At 33.6% G+C, this 18,511-nt stretch overlaps 1 protein-coding gene across 7 annotated transcripts in view; it reads right to left on the reverse strand.

Moving 5' to 3' along the window:
* LOC117168890 (zinc finger protein 69 homolog) overlaps positions 1-17,126 on the reverse strand; it is a 26,793-nt gene extending 9,667 nt beyond the window's left edge. For 5 of the 7 annotated variants that reach the window (XR_004466580.1, XR_004466578.1, XR_004466579.1 and 2 more), the window contains exons 1-3: positions 16,805-17,126; positions 13,958-14,350; positions 12,231-13,875 (exon numbers count right to left, since the gene is read on the reverse strand). Coding sequence is in view for 1 of the 7 variants with exons in the window: in XM_033354798.1 (XP_033210689.1) it covers positions 12,328-13,875; positions 13,958-14,350; positions 16,805-16,954 (2,091 nt within the window). In the remaining 6 variants the exon portion in view is untranslated. Of the gene's footprint in view, positions 1-9,091; positions 10,960-12,059; positions 13,876-13,957; positions 14,351-16,804 lie in introns of those variants that run through there. The other 2 variants (XR_004466581.1, XM_033354798.1) reach the window with 2 other exon arrangements.
* Positions 17,127-18,511: the final 1,385 nt, after the last annotated feature.

Raw genomic sequence — 18,511 nt, forward strand, 5'->3', positions numbered from 1 at the left:
AATTGCATTTCGTTATTTGAGTACCAAATAACCTACTTATTATGTATGTACTGATAGAAAAATTGTTTTCGTATTAAAAATACCAACACAAACTTAGGTTTCCCGCCACTTCGGAGTTTGCGGGACATTTTGATTTTAAGTTATGATTACGTGTGTACTCTCGATGCTTATTATTGTGAATTTGCGGTTTCCATCCTGATTGAGTACAAAAATTGAGGGCTTCTGACTTTGAACTCTACCATTCTCGTGAGAGTTGGGTAATAACTTGTTACAAGTTACTAATAGCGTCTTCGGTTATCCTGCATTGGTGCACTCCGATCTGCACCGATGCGACGCAGGTCGGAGTGAGAAGGAAGAAGTAAGAAAGAGCGATCGAAATGCTTTTGGAATTCACCAGTGCAGCATAAACGAATGAGCTATAGGTTACTGAAAAATTATGTTATTTCTAAGTTTTAGGGTAACTTAAACTCGGCGAAAAAAAAATTGAGTCTTCTCGCTTGGGCGTTAAAAAAGTAAGTGAAGAATAAATGGTAACTCGATGAATGAAGGACCATTTTAAAGGTCAAAATGTTGTACGTTAATAATAAAACATGATACATTTTTTCTGTTAACCAAAAATAAAATTGGATTACAAGTCGAAAAATTCAATTAATTAAATAAATAATAGACTTAACCTACAATTAATTGTATTCCCCTTAAATTTTGACCATTTAGAGCAAAATTAGGAAAAAATTTACCCGTACATTACACTTTCATTATAAAAAACAACTGAGTCTACGAATTCTAGATTATTAATTTCATTGAGAATATTTGACAAGATTTAAAGAAATGAAAGCAGGTTGAGTTTTCACGCACATTGCTATACTGACCTGTATATTAAATTTAATACACATGTATATTAAATTCACTACACCAATGTATGTAAAATTTCAGTAGCGGTAGTGCTAATTTGCTTCACACACATGTATATTAAACCTCATACAGATTTTTATAAGAGAGTGCCATTTTTTCAACGGCAATTTGTTATGAAATCTTTAAAGTACCAACATGAATTTTTTCTATTACTTTTTCAATAAAAAAATTATGCTTCAAAGTTCACTGTCATTAAAATCTGACAAATTTCCTTACTTTTTATCAGATATTTTGTCTGTATATATAGTTTTGTTTAGCCTATTCATTTCAGACTCATAAACGTACAACATTTTGCCCTTTAAAATGATCCTTCATTCACTGAGCTACCATTTTTTCTTCACTTAATTTTTTAACGTCAAAACCAGAGGACTCGAATTTCCTCGTGGATAGCAGTTACCGTTTTAAAAAGTAACTTTTAACGTAACTTAGTTACGTTTTTTTCAGTAACTTGTAACTTTAATTATATTTACTTTGAAGATACACGCAAGTGTAGAACAACAGAAACAGAATATAGTCTTGTGCTGCTTTACGCGCTTTGGAATTCATGTTGTTTTCAACATTTTCTTCAATAAATTTCTTGTAACAAATCTGAATTGCTAGAATCAAATACGTGAGTTGTCATTTTAACTTGAAATCCAATATGAAAAATCATTTTTAATGGATGATGAAAATAAAGCCAACGAAAGAAGTAATTCTGGTGATCCTACCGAAGAATGCGTAAAAACAAGACCAGCAGATCTGATACCATGGACAGGATATGCCGATGGATATACCTATTACTCATTTTGAATTTTATTCTAAATATATTTATATATTATAATACTATATGTATATAATATTATATAAAACATATATGTATTGTTCTTCACTTGCCGAAGTATATTGTGTATTTTTTATTTCTTTTAGCTAATGCCTATTTCTTTTTAAATTAAGTTTTTTTATGTATTAGGGTATGAGAAAAGTAACTTACCCAACACTGATCTACGTGTAAAGCAGAAGACAAGCACTTTTAGATTATATATTATTATCAGCCCTCTCTGATTTCTTCTACTTTTTTATGAATTCCAGAGTCAGTCCGAAAACTTTATTTGAATAGGTACGTTTAAATTAAACTGATTAAAATTTCGCAATCTCAAAAAACAAACATTCACGGGCTTGTAATGCTACCAGGGTGACCTGTTAAGTCTCAGAAAAAACTTGAAACTAAAGATCAGTAATTAAACTATATTTTATTCAAGTTTTGATCTCGCAGAATTGCAAAATTGAGTTTTCTTTAAATAAATTCAATTGCAAGCCCTTCCAAATTGGATAGAAGTATTTAAAAATAAATTATTTAAAATTGCGAATTACGTCATATATGTCTAAATATTTAATTTTGCATGCTATAAACATTTTCAATTCTTAATTCTTTCTTTTCAGAATTCTCTATTTTCTAACTCTTTATTGAAAGTGATAGGTTTGAAATTTAGACATGGAAACTAAATGTAGAAGAGCAGTTTCAATGTAACCACTGAAATCTCAATTTACAAAACTTAACGCTACGAATTGATCAATTCAAAATTGATGAGTTCAAATTGCCTTCACAATTGAGCTAATGAATTCTTTCAGTGAAGAACTAGCTTGTCCGTGATTTTATATTAGCATTGATACAATGAAAATGGTCCAATTTTGACTCGAATTGTTAAGAAAGCATGAAACTTGGTATATGTGTTCTTCGTGACCTGAAGAATTGAAAAAGCAGTTCTGTTTATTTATATATCAAAAGCAATAGAGATTATATTTTTAAATTTCGATATTTTCGCATCATGATTATAAACCGTGGGCTCACAACGTAAATCGGAACGTGATACGGATAAGGCCAATTTTCACATGAGATGTTCGTCTGATGATACGGAACGTAAAAATGGGTGTCTGGCAGGTGTGAGTGGATGCGTTTACCTGTGGCGACCTGTGAAAGGTGCCAATTTTTGGCAGTTAACTAACGTGACTCGGATAAGGTTGAAAATTGGTGTACATGTAGGGGCTGACATTAGAAATAGCACCTGCGCATTGCCAGGCACTTACTTGAATGCAAAATGTCGCCAGGCGGCTTCGAAGTCGCCGGACATTCAGGTGAAATTTTTTGAATTTGATTTTACAGGAAAAAGTTTTAAACAAAAGTTGACCCGCTCCCAGAGATGCATATTTTCATTGGTATATCATTTTTTGATAAAATTTATATATTTGGAGAATAATCGATTAAAGAAATACCATAACAATAAAAAGCCCTTTTTATTGACAACAAGTGATTTTTTCGAAAATTATTAAAAGACAAAAGGTACTCTATTACAGGTATATTCCAAGATGAATAAGAAGTATTTGATCAAAATTTTAATATTTACCAAGTTATTCGCATTTTCCCTTCTTTTTCCCATTTTTTCTATCACCTGCTGTATCTTTAGCAATTTAAAAGAAGGTGTGCTCAAAATTAGTACACGAATAAAGTAAGCCTTGTGCAAAGAACTGGTGTCAGCTACTTTTAGTTAAAACAATAACTTATTCTGCTATAAATAATCATAATCAGTGTCACGTTCTCTGCTTCTGATTACCGTAGAAAGTTGTAATAAAGGTGAATATGATTATAAAAATTAAACAACAAAATCGCTTTACTTTAAAATATCAATTATTTATTATAGTTAAAGTTTATGTTTTGTCGTCAAGATACGTTCGATCTTTATTAACGTGACGAATGTTAAGTTTCCCAGACCCACCAGCGTGGGTCATTGGCGTAGGCATTACAAATTCTTCGTGGTGCATTTTTAATGCTATAGAACTGCATTAAAAATACACCACGAAGAATATGTAATGCCTACGCCAATGACCCACGCTGGGTCTGGGAAACTTGACATTCGTCACGGTAATAAAGATCGAACGTATCTCGACAACAAAACATAAGCTTCTTTTAAATTTGCTAAAGATACAGCAGGTGACAGAAAAAATGGTAAAAAGAGAAAATGCGAATAACTTGGTAAATATTAAAATTTTGATGAAATACTTCTTATTCATCTTGGAGTATTTTCGAAAAAATCACTTGTTGTCAATAAAAAGGGCTTTTTATTGTTATGGTATTTCTTTAATCGATGTTTTCTCCAAATATATAAATTTTATCAAAAAATGATATACCAATGAAAATATGCATCTCTGGGAGTGGGCCAACTTTTGTTTCAAACTTTTCCCTGTAAAATCAATTTCAAGAAATTTCACCTAAATGTCCGGCGACTTCGAAGCCGCCTGGCAACACTTTTGCATCCAGGTAAGTGCCTGGCAATGCGCAGGTGCTATTTCTAATGCCAGCCCCTACATGTACACCAATTTTCAACTTTATCCGAGCCACGTTAGTTAACTGCCAAAAATTTGCACCTTTGGCAGATCGCCACAGGTGAACGCATCCACTCACACCTGCCAGGCACCCATTTTTACGTTCCTTCTTATCAGACGAACATCTCATGTTTTTTAGACAAATTATTTTTATAGTCCTTTCACCGAATAATCGCCTACCTCAGTGCGATACCGCCATAATAAATTTTGATTTTCTCGGACCAGAATAATTTGCTTTTTTTTGTCAAACAATTACTATTCCTATTCAGCTTTCCCATATCTCGGGAGCAGATTGTTATTTTTGTGAAAAATTAAACAATTTTATCAATTGCTACCATACACCAATTGTCAAAGCCTGTTAGATTTTAACATCAAAATTCTTATAAGATTTACACGAAATTGGTTCACTTGTTTAGATCAAAGAGTTTTGGCCTTCGTTTAGAAATTTCAATATCTTGAGAGTAAGTTTTTATTTAAACTAAATGTTACATTTTTGTATTACAATCTGCGGCCTAGCTTGTTCCTATTTTTGCTTAGTATAACTTTGAGATTGGCAGCTGAGACATCTATTTTATCAAAAATGAATAACTATTCCAAATAAAATTTTTGGACCTAAATCAGCAACTCGTCACCTCGAAAGTGTACTTCTGTCTTATTTTTAAATTATGATTTCGATTTAAGGTTGTACTGCAGCGAGAGCCAAGTGATCAGAATGTGATCAAAATTAATATACATGCAGTTTATGTTGCCTTACGCCACCTTATCAAATTCTAAAAAATCAAATTCTAAAAAAGTCATGTCGCTGGGTGCCAAGTAATGAGTTTTCAAAGTTGAGTAGAAATACTTGCGTTCTTATGGCAGCTCGTGGATTTTTACTCCGAAAAAATTATTTGTAATAATAGGATCGACGTAAAAATCAAGTATATTGTAAAGTATGACTTTGAGATATAGTAGGCAAAGTTTCAAAATGATTATGTCGGCAGGAGAAAAGTTAAAGACGGGGTTAAATTGGCGAATTCGCGAAATTGGGCACTTGTACTAGAGAATCATGGGAACGCTCACGGCTCGCTCGCTCGCTGCTGTACCGATACAAGCAACGAGTCTGAGTGAGAACGAAGCAGCAAGCGTAAGAGCAAAAGAGACAGCGAAAGCGACGTTGCCAAAAATTTGGCGTATAATTGTCCATATTTTTAAGGACGATATTAAACAATTTTATTCATTCATATGGTCCGCAAATAGGCTTCATGAATTTAGAACGCAATATCTTTATAAAATAATTTAAAAACTCGCTTGAAATAAGAATTAAAAGCAGTTTAATTTTGATCGCGTGCAGTTGGCAGCGGAATTGAAATGCAATGCTAAAGATAGGGCACAGTTGTACCACAATGAAGACACTAAATCTCGCTGCAGTACAACCTTAAGGGCATGTGATACTTAGAAAATTATCGATTTTACCAGTTTTAGGTTTCCCCGGCTTTTTTCTAGAATAATGAATATTTAATCCTAAAAAGTTGGGGAATGATAGCGAACATGCTAACGGACGTCCCTGCACACTTTTTTGTGAGTTAATTAAAAAAACAACATTTATTTTGCTAAATTTGAATATTTGGATGGCGCTTAGGAATTAGTATCGATTTTATCAGTGTTAGATCCCCCCGGCTTTTTTCCTAGATTAATAAATATTTTGTCTTCAAAATCTGGGGAATGATAGTGAACATGCTAATGTGTGTCCGTGCACACTTTTTTGTACGTTAATTCCAAAAAAAATTGATTTTGCTAAAAACGTGTGTGTATATTTCGAGGTTATGTGTATTACAGTTCTCCCGAGCGTTACTTCCAAACTACACAATATTTTTGGCCGAAAACTTTAAGACTCACAAATAAACATAGTAACTAATGTCCCAGAACTAACCTTGTTTGTAGGCAATCAAAAAAGTTTATTTCATAAATAATTTCCAATTGATCGGAATGACGGAGCTGAAAAGCGACGTAACCTCAAAATAATGCACATGTTTTTAAAAATTTTCATTTTTGTGGGAAAAAAGCCCGGGAAACTGTACCCGATTGACCATACGACGAAGTATCACATGCCCTTAACAGAATTTTGTTTTCACCCCTGGAAAATTCCCATTTTGTTGGTTACCTAATATCGCCGCAAAAAATCAAGACCCTCCACTTTAGAAGGTAATAACTTCGCAGAAAAAAATATGAGGTTAGAATAAGAACCACACGTATCCGCTAAGTTTTCTGAATAAATTGGTGTTTCTGTAATTTGCGTAATAAAATTTCGTTTTGAGCTAATTAGCAAAATATAAGTAAAAATGCTGTCGCGAGGCTCATTGTTGAGACACGTTAACTTTCACATGATCGCAGAGCTAAGAGTATGTAGGAAAAAATTTGTAAAAATTCTAGAGTGGCCTACAACATATTTAGAATCCAGTAGAGCCCTTAAAATTCTAAAATATTTAAAAATGTCAGTTTTGCAATGATTTTTGTTAAATGTTTTTATTTAGGGATTGAATGGAGCTATCGCGCTGTTTAATGGCTTAAAATGTTTAGTAATATACCCTGATTCCTATTTCGACCACAAAATTGAATAAAAATTATGATTTCGCGATTAAAGTCGCTCAGAATAATTCGGAGTTTAATGAGGCGAGGCGCGTGTCACAGTAGTAGAAAAAAGTGCAGAAAAAAAGGTCCGTCATATTTCCCAGCGGCAGGCAGCTGTTTTCTTCAGATTTTCCCACAGCTGCTTCTCGCTCAGCAGGGCCGTCTCAATGCTTTGAGGTGGGCTTCACCCTTCTCTCCTGATATAAAATTTTGATATTATAACACAGTATCAAGCTTGCACACGAATTATCTTGTATTTTGTTTATTTAATATAGTACACCTATATCGGTATTATAATATAATTTTGTAATTATTAGGCTGTTAACTCGCTACTGAAATGCGTGAAAGATTTATTCATATAAGCAATTCCATGTGCGTTTTTTTTTTTAAATTATTCGTAATACGATAATGTTGCACCATATGTAGTGTTATACAAATATTTTTCCATTTAGCCGAAAAGAAACTGTGGACTTTCTTGGAAACTGAAAATAGAGGACTTCACACTTCCCTTGTTTTACCATTTTTTAAATATTTCCTCATTGTTTCGCCTAAATGCGAAATGAATTAATACAGAAACCAGTACGAAAATAGAATTATTTTTATTTTGTTTGTTTGAAAAGTCTACTATTATAATTTTTCTTTACATTTATATCCTATGGTTAAAAATGATACTATTTAATAAAAAATTTAATAATATTTTAAAAAACTTAACCGCTTTGTTTATTTCTTTTTTCGTCAAAAACGAACTGCTGTGGATAGAAAATTGGTCCTTTTGGAATCATGTGAAGAACTTTAGCCATTGTTAGTAATTTTTATGAAAATTGTAGTATTTGTTCTTGCAGGTGTTAAAAACCCTAAAATTGTTTTTGAATAATCCCCAGAAATTACAGGATACATAAAATTGAAAAATTTTGTCTTTTTTCTTTGAACTCTCATAACTTTTGTGATTTTAATAATATAAAAGTGTTTTTTTTTTAAATTCGTAATATGGTGCAGTTCTGAACAACAATTTCTTGAAACAAAAAATGTAAAAATCTTCTTGAATTTTTCAAAAGCGAATGTTTATGCTGAATTTCTGAAAAAAATGCATAGATAGCTTAACTGTCCTCTAAATAATTAAATTTACAATATAATTTTTGAAAAATCCAAGTTTTTGAAATTTTTGGTTAAAAATAATATTTCTTGACAACTGTATCTTATTACAAATAATTAAAGAAAAATACACCTTTACAGCAATAAAGTCATTAGAATTACAAGAGTTAAATTAAAATGCAAAAGCTCAATTTTCAATATGTTCTAAGTTTTTGGAATTTTTCAAAAATCATTTTATAGTTTTTTCCTTCAACACCTAAGAGAACAAATACTGCAATTTTCATTATAATTTCGAGCAATAGCTTACATTCTACATATGACGACATGGAATTGCTCATATAAACAAATCTTTCACGAATTTCAGTAGCGAATTAACAGCCTAATAATTACAAAATTATATTATAATACCGAAATAAGTGCACTATATTAAATAAACAAAATACAAGATAATTCGTGTGCAAGCTTGATACTGTATTATATCAAAATTTTATATCGGGAGAGAAAGGTGCAGCCCACCTCAAAGCTTTGAGACGGACTTTAATCGCGAAATTATAATTTTTATTCAGTTTTGTTATGGAAATAGGAATAAGGGTACATTACCACACATTTTAAGCAATTAAAAAGCACGGTAGCTCCATTCAATCCCTAAATAAAAACATTTAACAAAAATCCTTGCAAAGCTGACATTTTTAAATATTTTTAAATTTTAAAGTCTCTACTGGATTCTAAACACGTTGTAGCACACTCCAGATTGTTTTCAAATTTTTTTCCAACATACTCTTAGCTCTGGGATCATGTGAAAGTTAACGTGTCTTAACAATGGGCCTCGCGACAGCATTTTTACTTGTATTTTGCTAATTAGCTTAAAACGATATTTTTTTACGTAATTTACAGAAACATCATTTTATTGAGAAAACTTAGCGGATTCGTGTGGTTTTTATTCGAACCTCCTCACATCTTTTTCTGCGAAGTTATTGCCTTCTAAAGTCGGGGGTCTTGATTTTTGGTGGCGATATTAGTTTTGCACTGCCACCCTTTATTTCACAATATTATTAGTTTTTCAAATAATTATTTCTTCGCAAAATTATACTTTCAAATAATACAACGTAACTAATTGAGCCAATTTAATATAAACCATAAATATAAAACTATAAGGAATGTATTTTTTATTTATTTGGACGAAGCTATAGCTGTTCACGAGAGTTAAATAATTAGTTATCATTGTATTTTTGAAGTGCTTCAAGATTGCTTGGCTATTGATTTAGGGATATATTTGTTTATTTTATAATGGTAAATGTGTAGTGTAATATCTAATGAACCAGATATAAAATAATTTTCAAATTTATAGAAAAATATCATAGATCCACCTTTAGTTCTTCTGCTTTATTTTGCAGTGGAATTTGATTGCAGTGAGTATATTTTTTTAATTATTTACAAAAGGGTGCTCATCAAAAGGAACAATTGAAGGGCACGCGGAGAAGTGTTGTCCGCGGAGAAATTTCTGAAAAATGTTCGAATTTGAGTGTTGACAGTTCACAATTGTTGAGAATTTGATTGCGCACCTTTTTTGTATGGCAACCAAATTCGAAGGTTACTTAGTTTTTGAGTTATTTAAGGAAAACGGATTTTTTCGCCGCAAAAACATTCAATACCTTTGGCGCTCAACTCGCCAGACCTTTGCCGGAAATTGATATTTTTTATTGAAAATTTTATGTAACATTCTTCAACATATTCTACGACTGTCGAGTATTTAAGAAGTTTAAAAAAACATTAAAGGCAAAGTGTACAAGTGCGATGTGAAACTCATGTACGGTGCGCTGCGCTCCACTTGGATCGCGAAAACATAGCGCGGTGACTTGGCGTACCTTGTCGTACGATCAGAGTCGAGTGCAGCACACCTTACATAATTTTCACATCGTTCTCAGTTTCTTCCCCTGATGACTAAAGATCTAAAACTTTATGGAAACCCTTCTTTGATCCCTAAGGAACGTTTTTCTCACTGAAAGTTGTCAAAATTAGAAACTTCCTCACACAACTTTTCCGTTTGTATATACACTCGAGTCGCGGTACTGCGAAATTCAGTACTATGAGCTCCCGCTATTGAGTACATTTTTCCTCCGATAGTAAGAACAGCGCTATAACCCCTTACCCCCCACTACTCATTTCTACATTTGATGATATCTTCAAATGTACAATTCACTGCAATTTTAATTTTAATTCATAATGAAACATGTTCGATACTTAGGGTGGAAGATTTTATATTTGTGATGTCTTTCCACGTTTCTTTCGCTCTATTAATTTAAATAATTTTAATAATAACATGTGCGCACACAGATTAACACGCGTATCATCTACACAGATTTGAACATAGTAAATAGTCGCAGGAGTGGGGTCTCCTCATGTGTTCTCACTATTAAGGGCGGACCTGCGCTAAATGTTCGCAGTAACTCGATTCAAGTGAGTTTTTTCGTTGAAGAACTCCGTTTTTCTTCAATGATTAAAAAACGAAAAAACCTTCAAATTTGTTTATCATACAAAGAAGATGCATATTCAAATTCTCTACAAGTATGGACTGTCAACACTTAAACTTGAACAATTTTCTCTGCAGACAGTCCTCCGCGTGTTCGAGCGCTAAGGTGGTTATTACATCCAGCCCTTCAATTTTGGTTTTAGAATTTTGTTCGTATTTATTATATGCTTTGAAATTATATTTTTATTACATCTCCATCGTAAGTACGACTTTGGCGCATGCAAACGATTTATTTTTATTCACATACATTTATAGGCCTGTGCCAATAAACGGTTAGTTAGGGTTCTAGGTTTATAAAGTAATATCTACTGATTGGATAAGGAAGAGCGGTAGCAGACTTTATCAGACTATAAGCGATTCACATCATCGCCACACTATGGCGCTGTCTACACACCACATGCCAGTGGAGTAGGTGATGACAGAACGTCCGGAGAAGGTTGTGAGACCCAAAAATCGCACTGTCAAAAAAAATATTGTATGAAACACGACTCCTGTGTGAACCTTTTTCTTCATGTAATTGCAATACACCTAGGGCCCTGGCTCCTATTGCAACTTTACACGAGAAAAAACTGCTTTTTAGGGTCCTTGTATCATAAATAACTATTAATATATTTTTCCTAATTGTCAACAATTTAATTATTTGTTGTAAATTTTGAAACGATGAGAAACTCAAAAATTAAAAATTAATTATTTTAGAAAGTCTAAATTTTGGAACAATTGTTGACACCCCACCTGAAAACTTTTTTTATGTCACGAAGAACACATTTATATATAAAGTTTCAACCTTTCTTAAGACTATCACTATCTATCATACTTCATAACTCAATAATCTTTAACATATTAAAATTGAGGAAAATAACAATCATTGTTATGTATAACAAATTTTACACAAGATCTGTAATAATTGTTTATTTAACATTAGTCATTTGAGATTTTGTACTTTTTTCTGCTTCAAAAAAATGTTGTCAATTCATGATTGATAGTTTATTTTTCTCTTTAAAATATTATATAGCATTCCATTTGGATGGTTCTTATTAAAACATAGTTAAATTTTTTTGAAATAAATTGTTAATTAGAATTGCAGATGAAATTTAAAAAAAAAAAAAAATAATAAGCCATCAATGATGAAGGTGGAATCAAAATAAGAATTTTTTTCTAAAGTGAAAGAAAATCTCAAATAAATAATGTTCAAAAATTAAATAAACAATTATAGATTCAACTTTTTGTCTATATCTCACATATATATTTCTTTTAAAAATTTGTTGTGTGACAATTTACATATTTTCCTCCATTTTATAAGCTATTTAAAAAGTTTTAGGTGAGCTATCTAGTGAACAGCCTTAATAATTTGAGTCAAATTTGTGTGACCGCTGCCCCTATAAGGCTTTTTTCTGAATCTAGTCTAGTAGCCACCCTGTGCCGCAGAAAATTAGTCTTCTTATTCCAAGAAATAGTGGCCTTTTTTGTATACCTGTGTACAAACAATGTACCTATACAACAAGGTATGACACAGAAGAAAGGCAACATGTAGGCAAACTAAGGAATATTATTCAATGCCTTTTTTATGACAGAATAGTTTTCTTTCAAAATATATACATCTGTTTCGTTATGCTTTTGAGGTAACGACTTATGAATACTACTCCCTGGCTTAAGCGATTTAATTTTCTCAGATTAACCATGATCTCAAAGTAACCCCACCCCCTATATACCTACTTTAAGTGTAACTCACCAAAGCGCGCCTGGCGTAATTCTTCTGCTTACACGACAACAATTTTATGTTTGTTGCCGTTTGGCAAAAGAACATAATAGACACGCTTCCCCTTATCTCATTGGAACTGCGATATATTCCCTGGATATTGGTTACTTCCAAACGAACCATTTTGCTGCTCACTTCTTTCTATTACACTTTGAAGTTGAACAACAGAGCCGTTTCCACTTTGACTGTTGGCCCTAGTCATGTTACCAGAGTTAATTTCATTTCCAGCCACATTCGCCTCATTGTTTTCACTCGAGTGCTGCTGTATCTGTTCTTGCGTCTGCTGCCCATTTATGGAATTCTGACTGTTGCTTGTATTCTTCGACCGATGTCTCATCTTATGTGAAGCGAGGTATTCCTTAACTGAAAACGCCTTATGGCACATATCGCATTTATATGGCAACGGATCTATATTATCAATAATAGCAGCAGCCGCGTGAGTTGTCAAGTGCATCAAATAATAATGCTTCACAACGAACGATTTGCCACAAGTCTCGCATATGTAAGGACCTGCAACTCCATGCGTCTTTCTATGCTTGTGAAGATTATCTTTTCGCGAGAAGCTCTTGCCACACATTTCGCACTCGTGCATTTTTTGACCCGTGTGAGAAACTAGATGCCTGACTAAATGCTCCTTGCGACTGAAAGCTTTCGTGCAAGTGGTGCACACATAGGGTCTCTCGCCACTGTGCAGTTTTCGATGCTGGAACAAGTGTTCTTTTCTCTTGAAAGGTTTGCCACAAACATCGCAACTGAAGGCGCTACCATTGGCATTGACGTGGGAAGAATCTTCTTTTGATATGTTATCAGAACCCTCGTTCATTAGAGAAGGACTGCAGCTGTGACTGTCTAACATATCCAATGATGCGAAATACTTCCCGCAGTCGCGACAAATGACATCTCTCGTACTTTGTACAATCACCTGGGGGTTAACTGTTATAAGAGATGACGCTTCGTTCACTGGTCTCAGTCTCAAAAACTCGGAAATCATTGTACCGCGACCGTCTTCTACGACAGATTTGGTGTATTCCTTGAAATCTTTTACGTCATCTCGGGTGGCTTGTGTCGAGAGTGTACTGTCCTTGAATCCCAAACTTAAAAAAACTTCTGGGGAGGCTTGTACTGCCGTGAAAGTTTGATTCGACTCGTTTTTCAGTGTTTCAGGCTGCACCTTCTGGATGACTTGCTGTGTTTGTTCAGTTTGTTCTTCAGCCTTAAGGATGATATTATTATTCTGTGATTGTTGTCTCTCTTGTTGCTGAGATACGTGCACATGCTGCTTTTCGATTTGCTGGAGATGCCTTTGCTGCCTTTGAAGATGCTGAATTTGTTGTGTGGTTTGACCTTGATGTTGGCTAATTTGGTTAGATTGGTTCGTAGACTGATGAGATATTTGTCTGAAGGATTGCACTTGCTGAGATATTTGATTTTGGCTCTGGATCTGGTTTGGAACTTGGTGAATCTGAGTAGGTTGTGGTGGACTTTGTTCAGTTATTTGATTCTGGCTTAGATTTTGTTGTTGAGAAGAGACTTGCTGAGAAGTTTGTTGCTGATAGCTATAATGAGTTTCTGCTGTTGCTTCTACCACAGCTGATGCAACGCCTCCCGCTGACTGCATCTGAAGTTTAAAAATACGATTAATGAAATACGTCTGCAAACATTATGTTTACTGTAAATTATATTTTTTAGTGTTAACAAACCTGCATAGCACATTTATATTGTTTGTATTGTCCGCTGATAATTTGTATATTAGCAGCATTGATATTACTGACAAGAACTGGTTGTTGTTGTGACGTTTGCGAGTCTGGGGAAGCGATAAATTGGCTGCTTGGAGTTGTTGGTACTTTCTCTATTATTTTCAAAGGATCTTCTTCTTGCACAGAATCTTCTGGAGTAGGCGACTTCTCTTTTTCAGTACTTTTTACATAAACTTTGCCTTCTTTCAAACATTCTTCATTAAAATTCATTGAAGTAAAGTATGATTCCAACATTCCCTCTGCGCTGACAACAGATTGCCGAAACTCTGCAAAGTTTTCGAGTTTTCGGACACACTCGTGGCACACGATTTTTGGCAGCGAATCTTCTTCCATAACCTAAAAGAAGTAGTTCAATAAAAATGTTACCATTACTGACGTTTTTAAGCCATTTGAAACAAATTAAAATTTATATACAAAGATTAAACCTCAATTATCAATTGTGGACCTCAGCGTAGAAAACTGTGGATGATGTGAATATGACGATTAAGGGTTAAGTTTCAATATTTTGGAAAACAAAATATTGGGTAAAAGAGATTGCAAGAAAGTCATATGCTTAGTTAAAATTATCAACATTTCGGCAATATTCCTGAAATAATTAATATAAACTAAATTTTCATGAATAGCGATAGTAGAATCTTCTCATTTTCTTCTGAACTTTTATTCTACAATAAGATTACAAATTGTTGATATAAACGAGAGTAAAGTATTCAGTTGTTTACAGTACAATTGAAGGGCGGAAAACTATAGGGGGTAAGTGCCACTTTTTTCGAAAATGAGATTTTTGTATTTTCGAATAGTCTTGGTAAAGACCCTCACTACTGCGTTAAGGAAATGTCAAAATACCTATTTTTGTTTTTTTCATAGCTGTCTAAAAACAGTCGGGCAGGTAACTCCACGGTAGCGGAAATTCTATTGAAGGTAACTCCTTATGGGGCCTTACGGAAATTTCGCATTTTATAACGGAATGGGGGGGTACACTCGAAATCGATGGGACTGAGGTTTCATCTATTGGTGTTGCATGATAATAAAGCATCGGTAAGTTATCGTGGCTGAGAGTTTTCGTCTACTTTATCTTTCGTTGACGTGGTATTAGTCGAAAACAACTGACACGCAGTATTTCCTTTGTTACTTTTTCGGTAAGTACTTTTTTTCCGTTAAATTTATTGAAAAACTGCAGCCAGCATATTTTTCTACGTACTTAAACGAATAAATCGAGCTATAATGTGACTTATTCTGTCGATTTTTGGCGTAGTATGGGGGACAAGAAGATCGAGCGGCGCGAGAGCCGTAGGAAGGGAGCTGTTTCAATTCAAAAATGATGGAGTTAACCCTTTTAGTTCTTCCGCTGCCCTGGGGTTATCCCCGTCCTAGACTTTGAAAATTCGTGGCGTCTTGATTTTTTCATGTAACGGGATAAAATTTACAAAGGACATAGATCTACACTGGATCTACGTAAAAAAAAAAATCACGCACTCTTTAGTGCTACATACAACGTAGTGCGAACGTTTTTTCCTCGCCCTGTAAAATTTCGGAAATGACACTAACCCCCTATAGTTTTTCCACCCTTTAATTACAATACCAATACTTAGTTTTAATGCATAACCACCTATGTATTATGAAGTTCTTGAAAAAAATGATTTCTTACCTTTGAATTAAGAAAACCTAAAAAAAAATGGGGTGCAATTGTAGAATAGGGGCGTCATCTGCTTTTTGGCTGGAAAAGCATTATTTTTCTGCAACAAACCATTAGAATCTTTCATTGAACGATAAATGAAGCGATTTGACCAGGCCGAAGTTTAAAATTATTTTTAATTTTGTTACTACGATATCTTAAATATGGGTATGTCACGATATCGGAATGATCATATTTAACTCACCGTCACTAAAATGATTTTGTCAATACTTCTACCCTTTTCCAACGTTTCCTGGGGACGGAAAGGCACCCATATGACTAGTAAAAAGAATAATGTTTGTAAAATCACTGCCCATTTCCAACTTCTCGTCAAATATGATAATTACGATATATCGCGATAGACCCATATCTGAGACATCATAGTAACAAAGGTAACAATAATTTTTAATTTTTACCTCGTCAAATCGATACATTTATCGTTCAATTAAAGATTCTAACAGTTTGTTGATAAATAACATTTTTTTCCTGCCAAAACAGAGGTGACACGTGACGCTCCTATTCTACAATCTAACCAAAAATTGAATAGGTAAAATTTGAATTTTTGTTTTATATATATATATTGTGTGTGTGTGTGGGTATATGTATAGGGTGATTTTTTTAACTTGAAACTTTAAAATATCTCGAAAAATAGCCACTCTATGAAAAAATGTTATGAATCAAAAGTTTCAAGTTAAAAAAATCACCCTGCATATATTTCTTCTAACATGTGAACCTTAACAAGACTTTCGATTCCACCATAAACGCATATTTATCTTATTCCCGTTTGTTTAACCTAAATATGCTCAATATTAACTGTTCGAGTAAACGAAGAATCAAGCTTTTTTTTAGAATAATTTTCAAACAGCCGACAAAAACATACTCTATTTATATTATCAAGACACAGAAAACCAATGATTACAATATTACCAGTTGAATCTGTTTAATGAATAAGATTAAATCTTAATTCTATCAAATTCGCGGCAGATTAAGCGTATGTATATAACAGAGTAGAGAAAAATGAATAACACGAGTGTGAATATGGAAATTGCAAACCTTCGTTTACAGAATTCATATATGCAATTGAATTTTAATGCCGTCAAAAATTGTTTAAAACATACCTGAACATGCAAATACATATGAATTTTCGACTGAAGTTGTCTCCTGCGACCTTCATCCCGAAAAATGTTCATCTTGTTGCCTTCGCTGCTGGTGCATAATCTGCATAACTCGTAATAATTCACCCTCCGATATCCTGACATTTCTGTCATCCGTAAGATGCAGTTATATCGGAAGATTTTTTGGTAAAATAACACCAGAATATCGCCCGAAAGAAAAACGGTTTAAAAACAACCGAACATCAATGAGAAATTGGTTTAAAGAATCAATATGACATTTGTTGACATCGTTACCCTCTTTAACTGCGGCCATTTGCAATCCGAGTTTTTGCAGCGGAAGCGGAAGACCGCTGTGATATTATGCTATCAGGTTCATGATACAAAACTAATCGTAGGTGTCAGCACCAAGCCGAGTACTAGACCCTCTGTCAATGAGATATGAGTTTCAATAAAAGAAATTTGGTGAATAAATATAAAATGCAATTTATACCTCGTAAACACCACAAAATACATTTTTCAAGCTTTTTTAGCTATATTTATCATATAACATTCGTAAAATGTTCATAAATCCTTCCTGGCTGTCACTTGTAAAGTGAGGTTTGAATTACCATAGTTCACAATATATCACATTTGATGTACAATTTCCACTAAAAGTATACATTGCCCTCGTATATAACCACTAAACATATATTTAAAGCTTGTTTACCCTCATATATTCATTAAAAGCCACCGCATTATAAGCGCCATATGGAATTTCGCCTCTCATCGACAGCGGGTCTAGTACTCGGCTCGGTGCTGCCCCCTATAATTAGTTGTACATCCTGAACCAGCCCAAAGATATTATAAACGCAGATGCGGTGCGGGCTTAGTTGCCCGCCATAAATATAGACGGCGCATCCGGCGAAAAAAGTCCCTTCCCCTCTACCCACCGCTCCCCGTAGAAAGCACAAATCGATATAGTTTGCCAAGAGCCACTAGGAGCGCTGTAAACAACTCTCGGCACACCTTCGAGCCAGTGATCCCAGATCTGAAACGAGATGTGGTCTAATACTATGACAGGGCTATGTCCGTGTGAATATAGTAGGAGACGCTGTAAATGACTGAGTTGCGCGCGCAACCCATTTCTCCTTTTCTGAATTTGAAAACTCGAAGGTGCACGATTGCCGGTCGGAGCACTTCGGCGATTCTATTTATATATCTATCTGCTAACTACTTTGAAATAAAGTCAGGAGATTGAGATTTTAATATTTCCAGATTTCGATGCTGGCGTTTCACATGATTCGAATAGATCGCGCGCCTCTTGATATGCGTATATTTTGAGGTTATGTTATTTCATATATAAAATATAAATTATAAAAATATTAATACTATTATATATATATATAAATATATGCGTATATTAATAATGATAATATTATAATTATGTTATATTATAATAGTCTTATTTATATCTTGATCCGCATTTGAAAGAAATAAAAGAAATTTGAGATTTTGGAAATCATCTCGTTTGGAACTACTTTTTTAAAATTTTTATTATTTTTTTATTTGAAGGTTCATCTCTTTCGTTGAAAATACATTTTTGAAACTGACATCCAATACCATTTTTGGTTAAGAAATCATGTGTTTTGTTAAAAAGTCATCTTTCTTTGTAGAAATTAAATTGTTTTATGGAAAATTTATACTTTTTGATTAAAAATTACATTTTTCGGT

This window comes from Belonocnema kinseyi, chromosome 3 (assembly GCF_010883055.1).
Source record: "Belonocnema kinseyi isolate 2016_QV_RU_SX_M_011 chromosome 3, B_treatae_v1, whole genome shotgun sequence".
In the NCBI taxonomy this organism is placed as follows: Eukaryota; Metazoa; Arthropoda; class Insecta; order Hymenoptera; family Cynipidae; genus Belonocnema; species Belonocnema kinseyi.